This window comes from Papaver somniferum, chromosome 9 (genome assembly GCF_003573695.1).
Source record: "Papaver somniferum cultivar HN1 chromosome 9, ASM357369v1, whole genome shotgun sequence".
NCBI lineage: Eukaryota > Viridiplantae > Streptophyta > Magnoliopsida > Ranunculales > Papaveraceae > Papaver > Papaver somniferum.
This window is the reverse complement of record NC_039366.1, coordinates 20,715,737-20,732,849: the sequence shown is the minus strand read 5'-3', so window position 1 is coordinate 20,732,849 and position 17,113 is coordinate 20,715,737. Positions and strand designations below refer to the sequence as shown.

The following is a 17,113-nucleotide window of genomic DNA, read 5'->3' as shown; positions in this document are numbered from 1 at the left end:
GAACATTTGACCCAGCAATATAGGGTCCTTTTAGCATCAAGGGAAATACACACCATTTATCATCTTTGGATTGGCGAGGAGTTGTGTTCTTACCAGAATGTCAATCAATGTCTTGCATGAGTATTTTAGCTTCATCAATGTTATCTTTCCTTTTCAAACGAATACCCCAGCGAGTATTCTCTTTTTTTCATGGAGATCGGTTCATAATTTTCAAAGAAACTCACTACTGTATATTTCTCAGCAATTATCTCCAAGTCTGCAAATTTAGGATCCCTAAGTTCTTTGGAGTACAAAGATCCTTTACAAGCACCACGGTTAGCGAACTCTAACATCAGACGGATGCAATCCCCACTTAATTGGAAAATAGCTCGCGAAAATCCCGAGTGAGCGAGAATTTCATAGAACAGATAAATATCTTGATCATAAAGAGGAATGGGGAGACCTGCGAGAATTTGACCTAGCGAAATTATGATTGATTGATCATCACAATATTGATCAGAGAAAAGTTTGATAAAAAGAATTGATTTGGCACTTTCACCAGGAATGGTAGAAAGTGTGAAACCTTTCACTGCAAGATCTTTTTGGACGTCTTTTAAGTTTTTCTCATGTTTATGGCCACTTGGAGGCATATTGAATATAGAGTATGGAAATGAATAAAAAGTAAGAAGATTGAAGAAGGAAGGATTACAGTAGCGGAACTTACGGAAGAACAATAGAGTTGCAGAGATGAAAGAATAAAAAGAGAAGAGAAAGTAAAAAGAAAGTGGAAAGAAGAGTAAGAAGAATATATAAAGAATATTTTTTACTCGAAGAAATAAACACCATTAAGACGAAAATACATGAGCGGTTGAAAAGCAGCGGTTACAGAAGACGTGTCAAGAAACAGATGGAAGAAAGAATACGTGTGATAAATGCAGAATATGAAGAGATGAACAGCTGCGGGATTTCTCACATCATTCTCTACTTTGCAGAGAAGATATGAGAAGAGGAAAGATGTAGGATCAGAATCTCGCAGCAATAATGTCTCAGCGAAATTATCAACAACACAACACAACAACGTCGCAGAACAATTTCAGAAATGATATAATAAACGACATCAGCTAAAATCATGAGAAAGATGTGATGGTCTTGCGAAAATTAGAGAGTTTGCGAGATTAACATTTGTAAGGTTGCGATAATGTCGCAAGCCGTATCCGAAAATAAATAACAGATTAGCTGTCATCCACTATGTATTTCCCTATAAATAGTCGTCCAGTTGTAAAGGAGAGGAGAGATCTTTTTTGAGTAAGAAACAAGTGAATAAGAGAGAGAGAGTCTAGATCAGAGGTTATTCTTGATTCCTTTATCTTTTCTTGTAAGATTATTCAAAGATTCATCAATAAAATTAAGATTGTAAATCTAAAAATGAGTTGAGTATTAATGAAATCATATGAGGGGTGTAGTGTAGGATTACCTGCAACTACATTGAATATCAAATTTCTCAAAACATGATGGAATATTGAATTGTTTTTCTTTGAAGTTCATATAAGTTGTATTTCTTTCTTGTACATGTAATATAATATTAATGTTTTTACAATATCCAATAGTTTTTTTGGTGTTGAGATCGTCTCTCGTTATAAATCATGATTCCATTATTTTTAAGCTCCATCGAGAGATAGCTTCTGTTAATAGCCAAGAGATCCGTCAAAAGTTGTATGTATTTCGCAATGCAGTTAGTACAGACAGATCTTATGATTTTCTTATTGGACCAGAAATCCTCCTGACACCATGAAGCAGGTAAAGTTTTTCTCAGACTTTTTATTGGTTAAGGTATCATCACCTAATCAGTAACTTGATCAGGAATGCAGTTCATGTAGGTTAAGTCCGTGATTCAAGTTTGAAAAAGTCAAACTTGTTATATTGGTCGGTGATTTTTGAGTTATTTTAGGTAACTCAAAATATAGTCGGTAAAAGAAGTTTTGGGAAACCAAAACTTAGTCAGTCAAGGAATTTAGGATAACTCTAATTGTTTACTTATTCCTAAAGTTTAGGATCTTAATATCCAAGTTCCCTAAACTTGTAGGATAAGTAACGTGACTCCTATAAAAGGAGGTCTAGGTTAGAGTTTTAGCTATGGAATCCTCAATGGAGATTTGAGGAATTCATCCCACCTCTTGGGGTGGTATGTGAGAGACCTAATGGTGGAAGGAGTATATCATTATGGTGCTTATGGAATACTTATCGATGTTGGAAGATATGTCGTTATGGAGTATTCACATGGAGATGTTGGTAAGACATCAATCTTAAAGAGAATATCATCTTGGTGGTGCTGGATTAGATTTTTATTGGTGTTGAGTTGAAGACGTCCATGGTAATTTATGTCAGGGTGTGCAGAGAAGATTGTCACGTTGTGATTGATAATGTGGTAAACATTATCTCATGTGGGAGAAGACACTACTTTGGATTTATAAGTCGTTTGTGAGAGTTCTTATGTTCGGTCACATTGTGGTGATTCGATTAATTGATTATTCAATTCTCGTGTAATTCTCAATTGATGGTTCCATAATAAAGAAAGAGGTCATAGTCGTTTGGTAGATGTAGATAGTGAATCCATAAAACGGCTTCAAAACCCTATTATAATTACAAACAAACAACATAGATATGAAGCAGGAAAAAACCATAAAATGAAGATCAGAATACTCACATATTTTTTAATCTTTTGGTTAAAGGCATTATAAGTGGTACCCAGATATCGAAGAGCGGTTTTAGGAATAGGGTTTTTGTTCTCATCGACGTAACCACCAAACGTCGCCTTGAAAGCATCCAAACCATCAGATCCGTTAACAAACTTAAAACCTCCTCCGTCTTCAAGGAAGCTGATGAATGCATTCTCCGGATCCAGTATGTAGTCGTGAAACTGCTTCATCGTCATGTTGGATGTGGGCTCGGATGTAGTAGCATCAATATTTGGAGGTTCACGCTCCTTCTTCTTCTCCTTAGATATTTCATCACTTGCGCTACTTGATTCATTGAGATCTGAAGAATATTGAATCACACCAGAAGTTTTTGCTTCAACACCTGGTTAACCAACCGAGGATTCAGTGGATTGATATGTAACAATCACCTTCTCCTTACATACTTCATCATCTCTAATACCTGATTTACCAGGATCTGAAAACTCAGCAGAATATTAGATTTGGAAGAAATCAGGTATATATTTCCTAAGAATATTAATTTTACAAAACTCGGGTGTATATTTCCTAAGTTTTTTTTAATTTGATCTGATTTTAGGAAATATTTACCCGAATTTTGTAAAATTAACATATTTGGAAAGCTGTTTTAATTATCTACGTAATAATTAGTACAAATAAGAATATTAAATTTTTATTTTACGATTTTTTTTTAATATTATCAAATTTGGAGTTGTTACAAGAATTAAATTCAATTATGTGCATTGCACATGTGTTTTTACTAGCAAAGATAAAAAAAAGATGGCATAGGAATCGGAAGGGGTGGGACTAGAATAGGTCTTGGCTGGTACATGGTTCCCAATATAGGAGATTAGATTATGAATATATGGGTTTAATAATTTGTCAAACTATATTGGATACTTTGATAAGATAAGTTAAGGAGATTGTGGTCGAAGTTGGAAGAAGTTGGAAAAAATTTTAGCTAAAAACATAGCAACTTTTTTTCTTTTATTTTATTTGTGTTTACACTTTTATCATGATAAATTTATACAAAGAAAAAAAAAACATGCACGCATAAGTGTTCTAAAAAACCCAAAAATCCGTGAATCAATCAAAAATATAATTTAGTTTTATATCGACCAGGTGTAGAAACATATTATTAATGTTTCTAAAAATAAGAATTATTCTTTAAATTAATATATATTTAAAATAATAAATTATTAAATTATCGATTATATAATATCTCTTTAAAATAATAGGATTAGTAGTCCCACACCTATTATTTTATAGAAGTTTTACTGTATGAGGTTACTCGGTGGTTATTCATAGAAGCGATCATTCAACATATTTGCATCACGATTATTAAGGTTCATTGTTTCTTCTTGTAATTTCTGAAATATGTTTTCCATGTTATCTTTCCTTGTTATTGTGTGCACCATCGATAGAATCTCGTGTAAAAAATAATATCACAAATGCATTCATCTTCTGCAACAGTAAATTTTGCACTTCCCTTTTTTTCGAAGCTTTTTGTGCACAATCTCTTAGTTAACATTATCTTTCATTTTTGGCGGCATGTTAGTTTTCTTTGAACTCATCCATGTTAAAATCAGATAAAATATTATAAAAAATTATGAGAGTTTTGAAAGGTGTTACCACAATATTTCAAAAAAAAATTATGACAAGTATGAAATAGGTGCGAGTTGAAATGAAGTTGGAATTGAATATTTATAGTGGATGGATTTAACAGTTGGATGGTAAGTCATCGAGCGAAGAACGTAGCACCGAGCGACCTAGACATAGTCCCAGGCGTTGTACTTAAAATGGAGCGATGAAGTACCTATCACCACTATATCGTGTTGGGCTAAGTGACATATTTACCACTTAACCCGTTATATTTTCCACTTCGCCATACTGACAATAAGTGCAAAGTGACAAATATTAGTTTTTTCCCAAATTGTACTTAGTGATTTTGGAATAATTTGATATTATATTCATTTCTATTGAGAAATTCATAAACAATAGGTGTTAATTTATTCACCAATAATAAAAAAATATCCTCTGATAAAGGAAGATAAACTATTTGTCTCTGCAGTATTCAAGAGGTTTTTATACTTTTAACCCCGTTAAATCTATGGTTTCGATTTCGAATACTTCAATTTTTTACCAACAAAACCTAAAGTGTTGGTTGTTTGTTTTCTACCTTTATAACCAACCGAGTCTGAGTGTCAATTAGGTTTTTTTTTTGTGTCTGTGCCAAACATTTTGCAAGTTTTATTTAAAGAGGAGGATCCAATGACATGGTTAGAATGAAATTTATTTGACATTTAAAAAGATAGAGTAAATCTTTATTTTGAGTCTCTAAAAATATAACCTACAACATGTTTGTTTTTTCCTGACTCATCTGAATCTGACTCGTCTTGATATGACTGATACCACCTGACACATCCAGAACTGACTCAATATGTTTGTTTTCTTGAGGATCTGACTCATCTGACTCAAAAATATGGGTCCGAGTCAGAGGTTAGGTCTGAGTCAGATCGCGAGTCAGAGGTCTGAGGTTATGTTATCCCTTATCATATTACTCTAGATGGCAATATCCATACACCCCCAAACTATGTAACCCCAAGTGCGGGTTTAGTAGCCCTTCTTCAGTTCTTCTCCCCTCTCTGCGTTAAAGTTAGGGCACAAACAAACGAAGAAAGAAAAAGACGAAGGAGAAGAGTTTTTAACGAACGATGGAGGGAGGAAGAGGAGGAGCGGTGGTGTTGACACCTACTAACAGTAATAACATCAAATCAGTAATAACTCAGCTTCAAATCAAATGGGGGGAATTAGAAAATGAATTCCAGGGTTGGGTTTCTAAACAATCATTACCTGTTGAAGCTGCTGCTGTTGCTGCCAAGGATGCTTTATTTGGAGCTGCTTCCGGCGTTTTGCTTGGAAGCCTTCCTCTGTGTAAAGACGTAAGTAATTTGAATCCTTTGAATGAGGTCATGTATTATAAGCCCCCAATTCTATATCTAGTTGCATTTATGCACAATTACATGTCGATGCCTGACTGATTCATTGAATTTTACAGACATATGGTAGTACTGGTTTGATAGCAGCTCGAAATGTCTCTGTTTTATTTGGCACCGGTGGTGGTGCATCTTGTGTTCTGAAAAGAATTAGAGGGAAAGACGATCTCCAGGCTAGAATGGTGGCAAGTTTTTGTGCGGGATTCATGTTTGATATGGTCAGGAACTTCCCGGGTTCTAATGCTGCAGATGCAATCTTATATGGGGCCGGATTTTCGGCTATTGCTGGTCTTCTCCACAAGGTAAGCATGTGTGGGAAAGATTTACTCACAGTCTGACTCATGGACTTTTACTCCTCAATTTGTTTATTTTTGTTGGGTCGTATCACAAATGGCATCACATTTTATGTGCCAAAATGGTTTTCATGTTTACTAGTTTCTGTAATAGCACCTTCTATCATTGTCATGCGAAATGTGAGTCAAGGTTCTAGTAATAATGACTTTCCCAACATGTGTTCCAAGAATTAGTTCGCTTGGTGGCTGTGTATCAGCATATGTACTGCATATCGTGCAGATGTTGAAGCTCGAGTGTGTATTTGCGTGTGTTTCACAAGTATTCTAGTATCTATTGTAGATCTGCTCTGAAATATCTTGAGAAGTGGGTAGGGAGTGTGATGTGGAACTGGATGCTGGACTTTACAAGTCCCTATGTAATCTGCATGCTGTATAGTTAGCTCCTTCTGGACTATGAAGCAACTAGAATAGGTAACTATTGGTCGTGGCCTGATGGTTGGATATATATGTTTGTAGATGATGAAGTTTCCTATTGTATTCTCTGGCAATGGAAATGCTAACGTGCTGTACAACGTACCGTATGATATAAACATGGTTGAATTCTACAAATTAATAAAACCAGTGAACATCATCTTCTGTTAACTATCTGCCTGATGGTTGGATATATATGTTTGTAGATGATGAAGTTTCCTATTGTATTCTCTGGCAATGGAAATGCTAATGTGCTGTACAACGTACCGTATGATATAAACATGGTTGAATTCTACAAATTAATAAAACCAGTGAACATCATCTTCTGTTCTGTTAACTATCTGCCTTTAGTTGTTAGTAAACTACAGTTAGTACCACTGTCCATTTTCTAGGATCCTAAAGAGTAAACATGTCCCGGAAAATTAGAACTCCGTCGTTGCTAATTATGCTGATGCAAACTACTTTAAGTGTCTTCATAATCATAAGTGTATGTATAAGTGGTGGATACTCCTTTTTCAGTCTTTCTTTGAGTAACATTTTGTAATAGTGCATGCTCGATTGAGCAGTTTATATTCTGCTTGATTTTTCGTATCTGCAGGTACGTAACTCTTCCCAGCCGCCGGTAGTACTGGAGGGTGCACGCTATGCCAGAACAAGAAGCATGTTGTTGAACCTAGGCCTTCAGAATTATGAGAAACACTTATTAACGGACAATACTACGCCTTTGCTTAAAGAAAGGTAAGCATTATTGGAGGAAATCATATTATCTCTTTGTTTTCGTGTGTTATTAGCGTATGCTGAAGATGGTGACGACCATTTTCCCTTGTCTTAATTATGTGCAGGGATCTTGAAATTGCGGGAATCCCTCTTGGACCTAGGGTTCTAATACTTAACCACATTGAAAGGTACTGATCACAGCCCAAAGTTTCCAATTTTTTATTATTATTTTCGAGGTTGTAAATTTTTCCTATGTTCACTTTAACAAAATACCTAGGGATCAAAAGATGCGGGGAGGCTGAAAACAAACATGTTGTGTGAAACTGATGGTGAACAATCAAGATATATATTATGTAGAGGGATATATAAGTTGTTGTTGGGTGAATTTCGGAACCTTTCAGAAGTAAGTTTTACTGAATTTCTTAAATGTAATTATTTCTAATAGTAGGTATAACCCTATTACTGAGAACGCAAGCTTTTGTCATGCGCTGAAGTTCACCTTATGATGCTTGCTTTAGATTGAATCCTCACTTGGAATGCAGCAGTTGTGTTTTTAGTAATGTTTTGTTATTGCGCTTTAACCATATTGACCATAGTGCCACAGCAGGAAATTTGCCATTATAATCTTTGGTGTTAGTACCATCATTAGAGGACATTAACATATGAAAACTCTTCTTGAGAATCTTTGTCGCACCAGAGAATCTCCCATCAAATGTACTCTTTTAATTGGGATGTTAACAAAAAGTTGTGTAGTAGTTGTAGTCTTTCAACTTTGATCTGTGACTGGGATGCAGTCATCCTGAGTCTGTAATTTCTGCTTTTGTTTGGGGTCTGTTTTTGTATCTTGGTCGTTTCACTTTCTGCGACATCCTTCTTTAATTGTATTTGCCTTTTGTCAAAAAATAAAAAGTGTTATATGCATTTTCGCAAATGATGATAAAGTTAAGCTAATCCAGGCAGGTGAAAAACACCAGACTGCACAAGGCTTTCCTTGGCCATGTTAAGACACGCCGACTCTGGTTCGAAGGCACTGATAAAAAAATCAAGAAAACCAAACCCACTAATGGGGATTCACCTGAACAAAGAATCCCAAAAGAACACCCAAGATCCAAAAGAGTACAAATATCTGTGTGCAAAACTTTCATCCCTTTTAAAAGCTCTGGAGATGTAGGATACCTAGAATGGTGCTAGATCTCACACAAGCCTATCCTGTTTCTGGCAGCAGTAGATTCCAAACCAGATCAACCACTTTGCAATGAAGAAAAACAAACCAGATCAAGCATGTCACACCTTTTTTCAGACCCTGTAGGAAATCCATTAAGGGTTTCTTGCCATAGCACAAAATTCGAAGCAAGCGTGGGGGTCCAAATTAAAGTTCTGCTCCGTGAAGGCAAACAGTATTAAAATGTACATTCAATTGGCGAGCCGGGACACTTAATCCCAACACTGCCACTTGCACTAACGTGAAAAATTCCTCTTGATCAGGAACTGCTGCATATACCGATGATGCACACACTGCGAAATACATAGCCTCCTCCCTCTCTCTTTCTTAGGTTTCTTCACCTAAAGCAAAGAAGAAAGAAGGATTTTGTTATCAGTATTATTGGGTTAGGGTTTCCAGTAAGTGATGGAGGGAGGTGGATCAGTGGCGTTACCACTTAAGAAAAATGGTATTGAATCAGGATTAACTCAGCTTCAAACAAAATGGGGGGAATTAGAAAAGGGTTTCCAAGATTGGGTTTGTAAACAACCTTTACCTGTTGAAACTGCTGCTGTTGCTGCCACCCGTGCTTTACAAGGAGCTGCTGAGGGTTTGTTCTATGGAACCCTTGCCAAGTCTGAAGTGGCCCGTCAACTTTTTCCTTTTGAGGTGATGTTCATATCTTTATCCCAAGTTAAGAGTTGAAATTTATGAAAATAGAATTATTTCTTTTTATTTTTGTTTTCTTCTTAGAGATTGATAACCATTAGTTGCATATACATAATTCAAATCGATTGGCTCCTTGTATGTTACAGATTTTCGGCGGAACTATGTTGCTGAAAGCCCGTAGTTTGGCTGTTTTGAGGGGCACCAGTGGTGCTATGATTTGTGCATTGAAAAGAATTAGAGGAGGGAAAGACGATACCGAGGCTAGGTAAGTTTCAAGGCTTTGCAAATGATTCAGGTAGACCCTCCAATATAGAATAGAGACACCTAGGATTCAAGTAAACGAGTATTCAACGCTGAGCTTGTTGTTTCTCTTCATTAAAACCATCATGCTTTGATAAACAATTGGCTTTTCAACTTGGTTCACTGTCTTTTTCTTAAAAAATATTAATGATCTTTGTACCTAAACGAACGAAACGTTTCATTTTGCAGAGCGTTTGCAGGTTTTACTTCTGGTTTCATGTTTCAAACGTTCACACACAGTCCTCCTCGTAGCGGCCCAGATGCAATCGCAGTTGGTCTCTTCTTTGCTGTTTGTCAAGTTGTTGGGCACGAGGTATAACTTTGATCTAACACTTTCGTAATTGTGGCATAGCAATTGGCTAAGATGCATGCTGTCAAACCTAGGCCTTCAGTATTACGAGAATAACTTCAAGAAAAACTTGTTAACAGATGATATTATGCCTTTGCTTAAAGAAAGGCAAGTACCGTATAGTTGAAAACACAATGTTTATGTTAAGACCAAAATTTTGCTTTGTGACACTACGGAACACATTCAGAATCAACTTCGCACAGGGTGCTTAATATATAAGCGGGCAACTGAATAACAACATGGAGATGGTTTAGGATTAATCAGCACCAAAATTGAAGTGCCCTTGAACAAAAAACTGATGAGTCCTATGCATACACAGACTTACTAGTGTGAGAATCGGCATTAACAGGGTAGCCAATTCCTTCGCTATTTGCTTTTTCAGAATCCAACTAGTTTTCAATAAATAAAAATGATAGTGCTAATTAATATAATTAGCTTTTCTATCTCTGCAAATTTTATTTTCAAGCAAAAAATCTCCCCGCTGGTCGTCTCGTCTCTCCACTCTGGACTTTCAGATGCATTTTTTCTGAAGAGTTGAAAAATCATTAGGCTCATAGCATTTTTGACATATATCATCAATTCATCATCAGAAAATATCCTGACAGCTATTTCTCAAGGAAGGATTTCATGAATCTTTTTCTTGATAGGAAGAATGCCTTTGAGGCTTTGGGCACATTTATAAATGAATGTTTTTGCGTGCCTTTGCTTTTTCTGATTTCCAGAGATTGATTGATTGTCAGAGTCTCAGAGATACAAACTTATCTCGGGAAGTTGGCTGGAGGTTCCAAGCTACCAGCAAGAATGGCCAAATCAATGTCTTTGTCCTCAAACTTTTTGATGAATGGATGGATCTGCACATGATTAACCAAAAAGATGAGTATCAACATTCTATGCTTCTGTTCTCAACGGAAAGTAGCGATGCAGAGAAGAGGCGTGCTAAAATTCAGTAGTACTAACCAAAAGGTCTGTAGATGGCATTCTGTCACGAGGATCCTTTTGTATGCTGCCAATAACAAATAAGAGATATTGTCAACATTTGCTGCAAATAGAATGTCATAAGAATTTGAGAAGAAATGGCTCGACTGCACTGACAAATGATGTGATATCCGATCTTTCAAAATCTGTCTTTAAAGATATTAAATTACAAAAATCTCGGAACATATGACTTGCAGGATAAAACATACCAGCATGATATAAACGAACAGAACTCAGGTGAGAACTGATCTGGTGGAGCAGATGGTGGTGGCTTTCCAACAATAGCTTGCAAAAGCTCGTAAAATTTAGGAGAACCTTGATCTTCAGATTGTATGCAAGGAAACCGACCTATGGCACACTCGAGTATTACCATGCCCAAACTCCAGATGTCGCTACTGTAATCATAAGTACGTCCACTAATCCTTTCAGGCTGAAACATAAAGACACAGGAGTTCAAAGCAAGTTATGCATAATGGATTTTGCTCCAAGATTATCACTGTTCATAAAATTCACTCCTGTTGCTTTGATAAGAATGCAAACCTATTACAAGATGATAAAGAATACATCCTGTAGCAAAATGAACAAACGTATCCCTACAAGCTTCATGCAAATATTTCTACTAGCTGACTGGCTAAATGGCCACAATTGACCAAACTACCACAGAAAAAACCAGCAAATAAGCTAATGCTCACAAAAAGTCCACTATGGAAACCAACAAAACGACTAGATAAGTCAGTGCCGAACATTCTTATGTGCGGCATGAAGAATAGAGATCCATATAGTATGTTACACGAAAGCAGAAGGTAGTTTCGGAATCTTAGTAAACACACAAACCAAATGCATGATATCACTTATTTACGGACACCCGTAAATGGAGCACAGTGAAAAAAAAATTTGAACGGAGGGAGAATCGAAAAAGAGCAGGACCCTAACATATATACGAAGAAGCATATAGGGAACATACCGACATATAGTTGTAAGTTCCAACAAATGTATCCCGCTGACCCTTGGAGCTAGCGAGCATTGCACTCACGCCAAAGTCGGTTATCTTTATTTCACCTTTCTGATTTACCAACAAGTTGGAGGGCTTTATATCCCTATGAATCACATGCCTTTCATTATGCAAGTAAACAAGTTAAAACCTGGAAAAGAAACTGTCAGTGTAGGAGAAAGAATGCGCCTATTAACAGTTTTCAAGAACTTATCTCTTGACAGAAAAAAAAACGTGGATGTTCAACATAAGGGTGTCTTCCTACCTGCTTACAAACAACTGCCAGATAAGGTTCAAGTATTGTTTTGACTTGCTTCATTACATCAACTAGAGAACCCCGGTCCATATATTCAAGCACCAACGAAATAACCCCATTGTGGTAGAACGAATGGTAACAAACAACAATATGAGGACACTGTGAAGCTTGATTTATTTTCACTTCTTGCACAATTTGTTTACGAACCTCCTCTTGGATATTCATCTGAATAACCTGCATTCAATCCATGATTTCAAATAAATCTCTCTATCCAAAGTAACCTCCCTTCAAATAAATTGTATTCAATGCTTCCAAAATGATAGGTACAGCGGCGGCACCAATGATTAACTAAATGAAACTCATTGATTAAACTAGTGGTCATAACTCGTAAACACTGTGCAATTGAATGCATTCACATTATCTTGCACAGTTCATTTACACCTTTCCTAGTTAACCATCTTTTTCTACGCAATCAATGGAACTAAACATATAACTAACGACCACCGCCGAACGGTATAAAACAAAATCACTGAAGGAAGCCGGTGTTAAGGACCCAGTCTCAGAAGATCCTATATTGTCTCAGTCAATATAGACTGAGGTGTTTTCAGCTATCTTAAACAGCTTCTCCTAGTCTATTTCCGTCTATAACTTAGGGCAGTTACATCTGGAACTGAATTGCTAAACTATTTTTGTATTCATGTGTATTTAAGTGATGTGAATCCTGTAAAGTCATTAAGAAGAGAGAAATAAACAAACCAATTCTTAACTTGGTATCATGCCAGTCGATCCAAGAAGCCACGCAAACAAAAACAAATACTCAAGAATGGCTGCTGAAACTCAACGGCGACTGATCCAGTAGTTCCAGATATTTCAATGAGTGAAGCAGTAACTGACACACAGGAGCCAAGTAGTTCTTCTCCAGCCACGTCGTCAACTCATGCATCTCCTAACTGTGTGCAAACTCTTCCTACTACTGAGGTTGTTAACACTTCATCTACCATCTCACATGTACCAGTGCATCCAATGGTTACGAGAGGAAAAGCCGGAATCACCAAACGAGTGAATCGTCTTTGCTTAACAGCTACTAAACATCCACTACAAATAAATCATATAAGAGAGCCAACATGTTATACAGAGGCCAGTAAAAATCCTGTTTGGGGTAGATCCATGGATTCGGAGATTAATGCTCAGCTCAGAAACGGAACTTGGACCAAGGTTCCGTACAAGCCCGGAATGAATGTTGTGGGATCGAAATGGGTGTTTCGTGTGAAGTATAATCAGGATGGAACGGTGTCTCGCTATAAGTCTCGTCTTGTAGCCAAGGGATTTAATCAACAGGAAGGAGTTGATTTTGGAGAAACTTTCTCTCCTGTCATCAAACCATGCACTATAAGGTTGGTTCTGTCAATTGCTGTTCAAAATAATTGGCCCTTGAGACAACTAGATATTCAAAATGCATTCCTTCATGGAGTGTTATCATAGGAAGTTTTCATGAAGCAACCTCCGGGGTTCGTGGATCCTGAAAACCCTAATCATGTCTGTAAGTTACATAAGTCGATCTACGAACTCAAGCAAGCCCCAAGGGCTTGGTTCTCCAGGCTCAGCAATTATCTCATTCGTATTGGGTTCACAGGTTCAATATCTGACACTTCCCTGTTTATTAAAAAGGAAAGATCTTTCACTATATACGTACTCATCTATGTAGATGACATAGTTGTCACAGGGTCTAATAAATTTGTGTGTGGTGACCTAATATCAAACTTGAGCAATGAATTTGCTGTTCAAGATATGGGCTGTCTAAGTTATTTTCTAGGTATTGAAGTCTATCGACAAGGAAGGAGTTTAGTGCTCAGTCAGAGAAAATACATTACGGATTTGCTCTGTAGAACAAAACTTGATGGAGTCAAACCTGTCTGCACCCCTCTGGCAGTTCAAACAAGACTTCAAAGAGAAGGTACTTCGAAGTTCTCTGATGCAACTCTATATCGAAGTGTAGTAGGCGCACTACAATATCTTCATCTGACACGTCCAGATATCTCGGTTGCTATGAACAAAGCATGTCAATATATGCATGATCCATATGTGGAGCATTGGGAATTGGTGAAGAGGATTCTGCGTTATCTTAAGCATACAGTTAATTATGGTCTGTACTTTAGGCCTTCTCAAGATATGTCTCTACAAGCCTACACTGACTCGGATTGGGCAGGCAGTCTTGATGACAGACGTTCTACTAGTGGATATGGTATTTATTTTGGGGGAAATATGATCTCTTGGAGTGAACGTAAACAGAAGACGGTTTCGAAGTCATCAACGGAAGATGAATATAGAGGTATTGCGATTGCGACCTCAGAGTTAATTTGGATTCAATCTTTGCTGAAAGAGTTAGGCATATCTATTGCTGCACCACATTTGTGGTGTGATAACTTGGGTGTTACGTAATTAACGGCCAACCCAGTGTTCCATGCTCGTACGAAACACATCGAAATAGACTATCACTTTGTTCGGGAAAGAGTGGCTAAGAAACAACTACATGTCATGTTTCTATCTTCGAAAGATCAGCTAGCAGATATCTTCACCAAGGGCTTAGCTTCTCCTAGATATCAACTTATAAGGGACAAGTTAAACATTCGGCCACTCATGCTTAACTTGACGGGGAGTGTTAAGGACCCAGTCTCAGAAGATCCTATATTGTCTCAGTCAATATAGACTGAGGTGTTTTCAGCTATCTTAAACAGCTTCTCCTAGTCTATCTCCGTCTATAACTTAGGGCAGTTACATCTGGAACTGAATTGCTAAACTGTCTTTGTATTCATGTGTATATAAGTGATGTGAATCCTGTAAAGTCATTAAGAAGAGAGAAATAAACAAACCAATTCTTAACTGCCGGAAAATACTTCTACGTACCTTCAGAGCAAACAATGTTCCATCCCATTTATGACGAACAAGTTGTACAACTCCACCACTACCTTTCCCAATAACTTTGATTGTCTCTAAATCTTCTAATACGAACTGTATATCGAACTCTTTCGCATCTGATTTCTACTCAAAATTAAAACAAACCCACAAATATATATGCCATCAAAAATCATAATAATCAACAATCTCATCAATTAAAACCCCAAGTTTGACCTGAAAATCTAAAAATCTTGACCAATTTTGACTTACCCTAGTTTTTTCATTTCCTTCAGAAATCAATCTAAGTCCTTTCTGATTTAACAATAGATCTCCATCTTGAACTCCCACTAGCACTTCTGAAAAACACCAGACAAAAACTTCAAAAAAAAAAATCAAAAAGAAATAGGAAATCTAGTAAAAATCGAAGCTTTTTTGAACTTACAGAAAGTTGGTAACAGGGGTTTCTTGAGCAGGAACAGAGAGTTTGAGCTGCATCATGCTCATGGGTTTTTTGCTCTTCATTGTTTCTTTCTTTTGGAAATGGCGGATTTTTCTGTGTGAAATGTGATAGTTGAGGGAAAAATCTAAGCAAGAATTCAAATTGTCAGACCGCGAAGTGAAGTTTGATTTTCTCTCGCCTTTTTGTCTGCTTTCTGTCACTATTTTTAGGGGTATTTTTGGCAATTGGTAAAGGGTTGGAACTTTGGAACAATTAATCTGGTTTGTTTTTCATTGGCAGGTTCCTAATCAGAGAGATGGAAAAAAAAACAATTAATTGGGGATAATCTTTTTAATTGGGGGATATTTTAAAATAATTGTCGGCATGGTTTTTCAATGCCGGCAATCCATTGACCATGCCGGTATCATTAGAAAATCAGTTGAGTTTTTGCCTGGTGATGTATATTTGTATCATAGCCAGGATAATGTAAAATTTTCAACATTAAGATCATCCAAGTCTTAAGACGCTTATCTGAAATCTTTTAAAAATGAGATTGTTGCATAATTAATATCTCTAAATAAACACAAAACAAGAGTTGAATTAGCAATTAGGACTTTGTTGCACTATGATTCATACAAAGGATGAAGCATATTTAACTAAATTATGAATATCAAAATGGACATCCATATGCAAACCCAATTTACAATTCAATATACAAACCAAACAAGATTTTGTTTAGAAAAAACAAACAAGATTATAAATACCTACTTCTTTTCTTCATGTTGAATACTGTACAATCATATAATAAGTATGAACCATTCTCATTATTTTAATAACACCTAATTCAAATCCAATCAATATTAAACAATGCATCAATAAAAGCCTTCGAAACTAACTAACCCAGTTCATAATAGTATCAAAATTAACCTAACTAATCCTTATTTTTGAAAAATCCCCAAATACTTCTGAGTTTTTAAAATCCTAATTTTCAAATTCGTACCATTCTAACACGTACTATCATAATCAAAGAAGAATAAAGAGATACTGTGATACAACATACCTATTCAGTAAACAGTATTCGGCGATTTCTTTTACTGTAGCTTCTAGGGTTCCACTAGTGTGGTGTTGATGGTTTTACTTCTTAATACTTATAAAATTTTATCGAGAAGAAAAAGAAAAAGGTAGTTTTAGGCTTGAGTAGGGTGGAGTGGTAATGGTGCTCGTGGATCTATGTTTCACATCCTCATCTCTCGTTTAGTTTTTCTTAACCAAGTTCGAGTGAAGTGACTGAGGAGAGGTGGAAAGTGAGTACTTATTAGAACCAATCCACGGCTATAATTCTTTTCTGATTTTACCCTTTCATTGATTTTTTTTATTGAAGCATTTTTGATGTTTTTTTAACTAAAAGAGTAGAATATATAACATTTTGTTAATTGTTAATTGTTAATTGTGAACCGTTAAGTGCTCATAATGGAAACATATACCATAGAGATGAGAGTAACAATATAACAAGATATTATATTGTCCTTCCATACCCATCTTTTTCCTTGAATTTATATGCAAAATATATCAAATACACATTTCCATCTTTATGCGTAAGTCAACACCAGAAACATATTGGCCTATGGCATGTTGGTTAATGCTACATACTTTTACGATTAATAAGGATGATCCAAGGAGACAAATTCTTAGCTTTAAGATTTCTATTAAACTAAGGAAACAAATATCTAATCATGGAGACATGGTAAAAAGAACTACAATACGATAAGTTGAGTTTTTGCCTGGTGATGTATATTTGTATCATAGCCAGGATAATGTAAAATTTTCAACATTAAGATCATCCAAGTCATAAGACGCTTATCTGAAATCTT

The 17,113-nt window shown here is 36.2% G+C and overlaps 2 protein-coding genes and 1 pseudogene across 2 annotated transcripts; 2 read left to right on the top strand and 1 right to left on the bottom strand.

The window, feature by feature from the left end:
* The first annotated feature begins 5,298 nt into the window (after window positions 1–5,298).
* Window positions 5,299–7,748, top strand: LOC113310729 (chloroplastic import inner membrane translocase subunit HP30-2-like). Its single transcript, XM_026559493.1, has 5 exons — window positions 5,299–5,632; window positions 5,749–5,988; window positions 7,049–7,188; window positions 7,293–7,355; window positions 7,445–7,748. The coding sequence occupies exons 1-5, from the start codon at window positions 5,405–5,407 to the stop codon at window positions 7,467–7,469; spliced, it is 696 nt and encodes a 231-aa protein (XP_026415278.1). The 5' UTR covers window positions 5,299–5,404; the 3' UTR covers window positions 7,470–7,748.
* Window positions 7,749–8,794: 1,046 nt separating this feature from the next.
* On the top strand, window positions 8,795–9,656 carry LOC113311546 (chloroplastic import inner membrane translocase subunit HP30-2-like). The gene is made up of 3 exons (XM_026560374.1): window positions 8,795–9,037; window positions 9,184–9,302; window positions 9,527–9,656. The coding sequence occupies exons 1-3, from the start codon at window positions 8,795–8,797 to the stop codon at window positions 9,654–9,656; spliced, it is 492 nt and encodes a 163-aa protein (XP_026416159.1).
* A 158-nt stretch (window positions 9,657–9,814) lies between these two features.
* On the bottom strand, window positions 9,815–15,403 carry LOC113310731 (annotated as a pseudogene).
* Window positions 15,404–17,113: the final 1,710 nt, after the last annotated feature.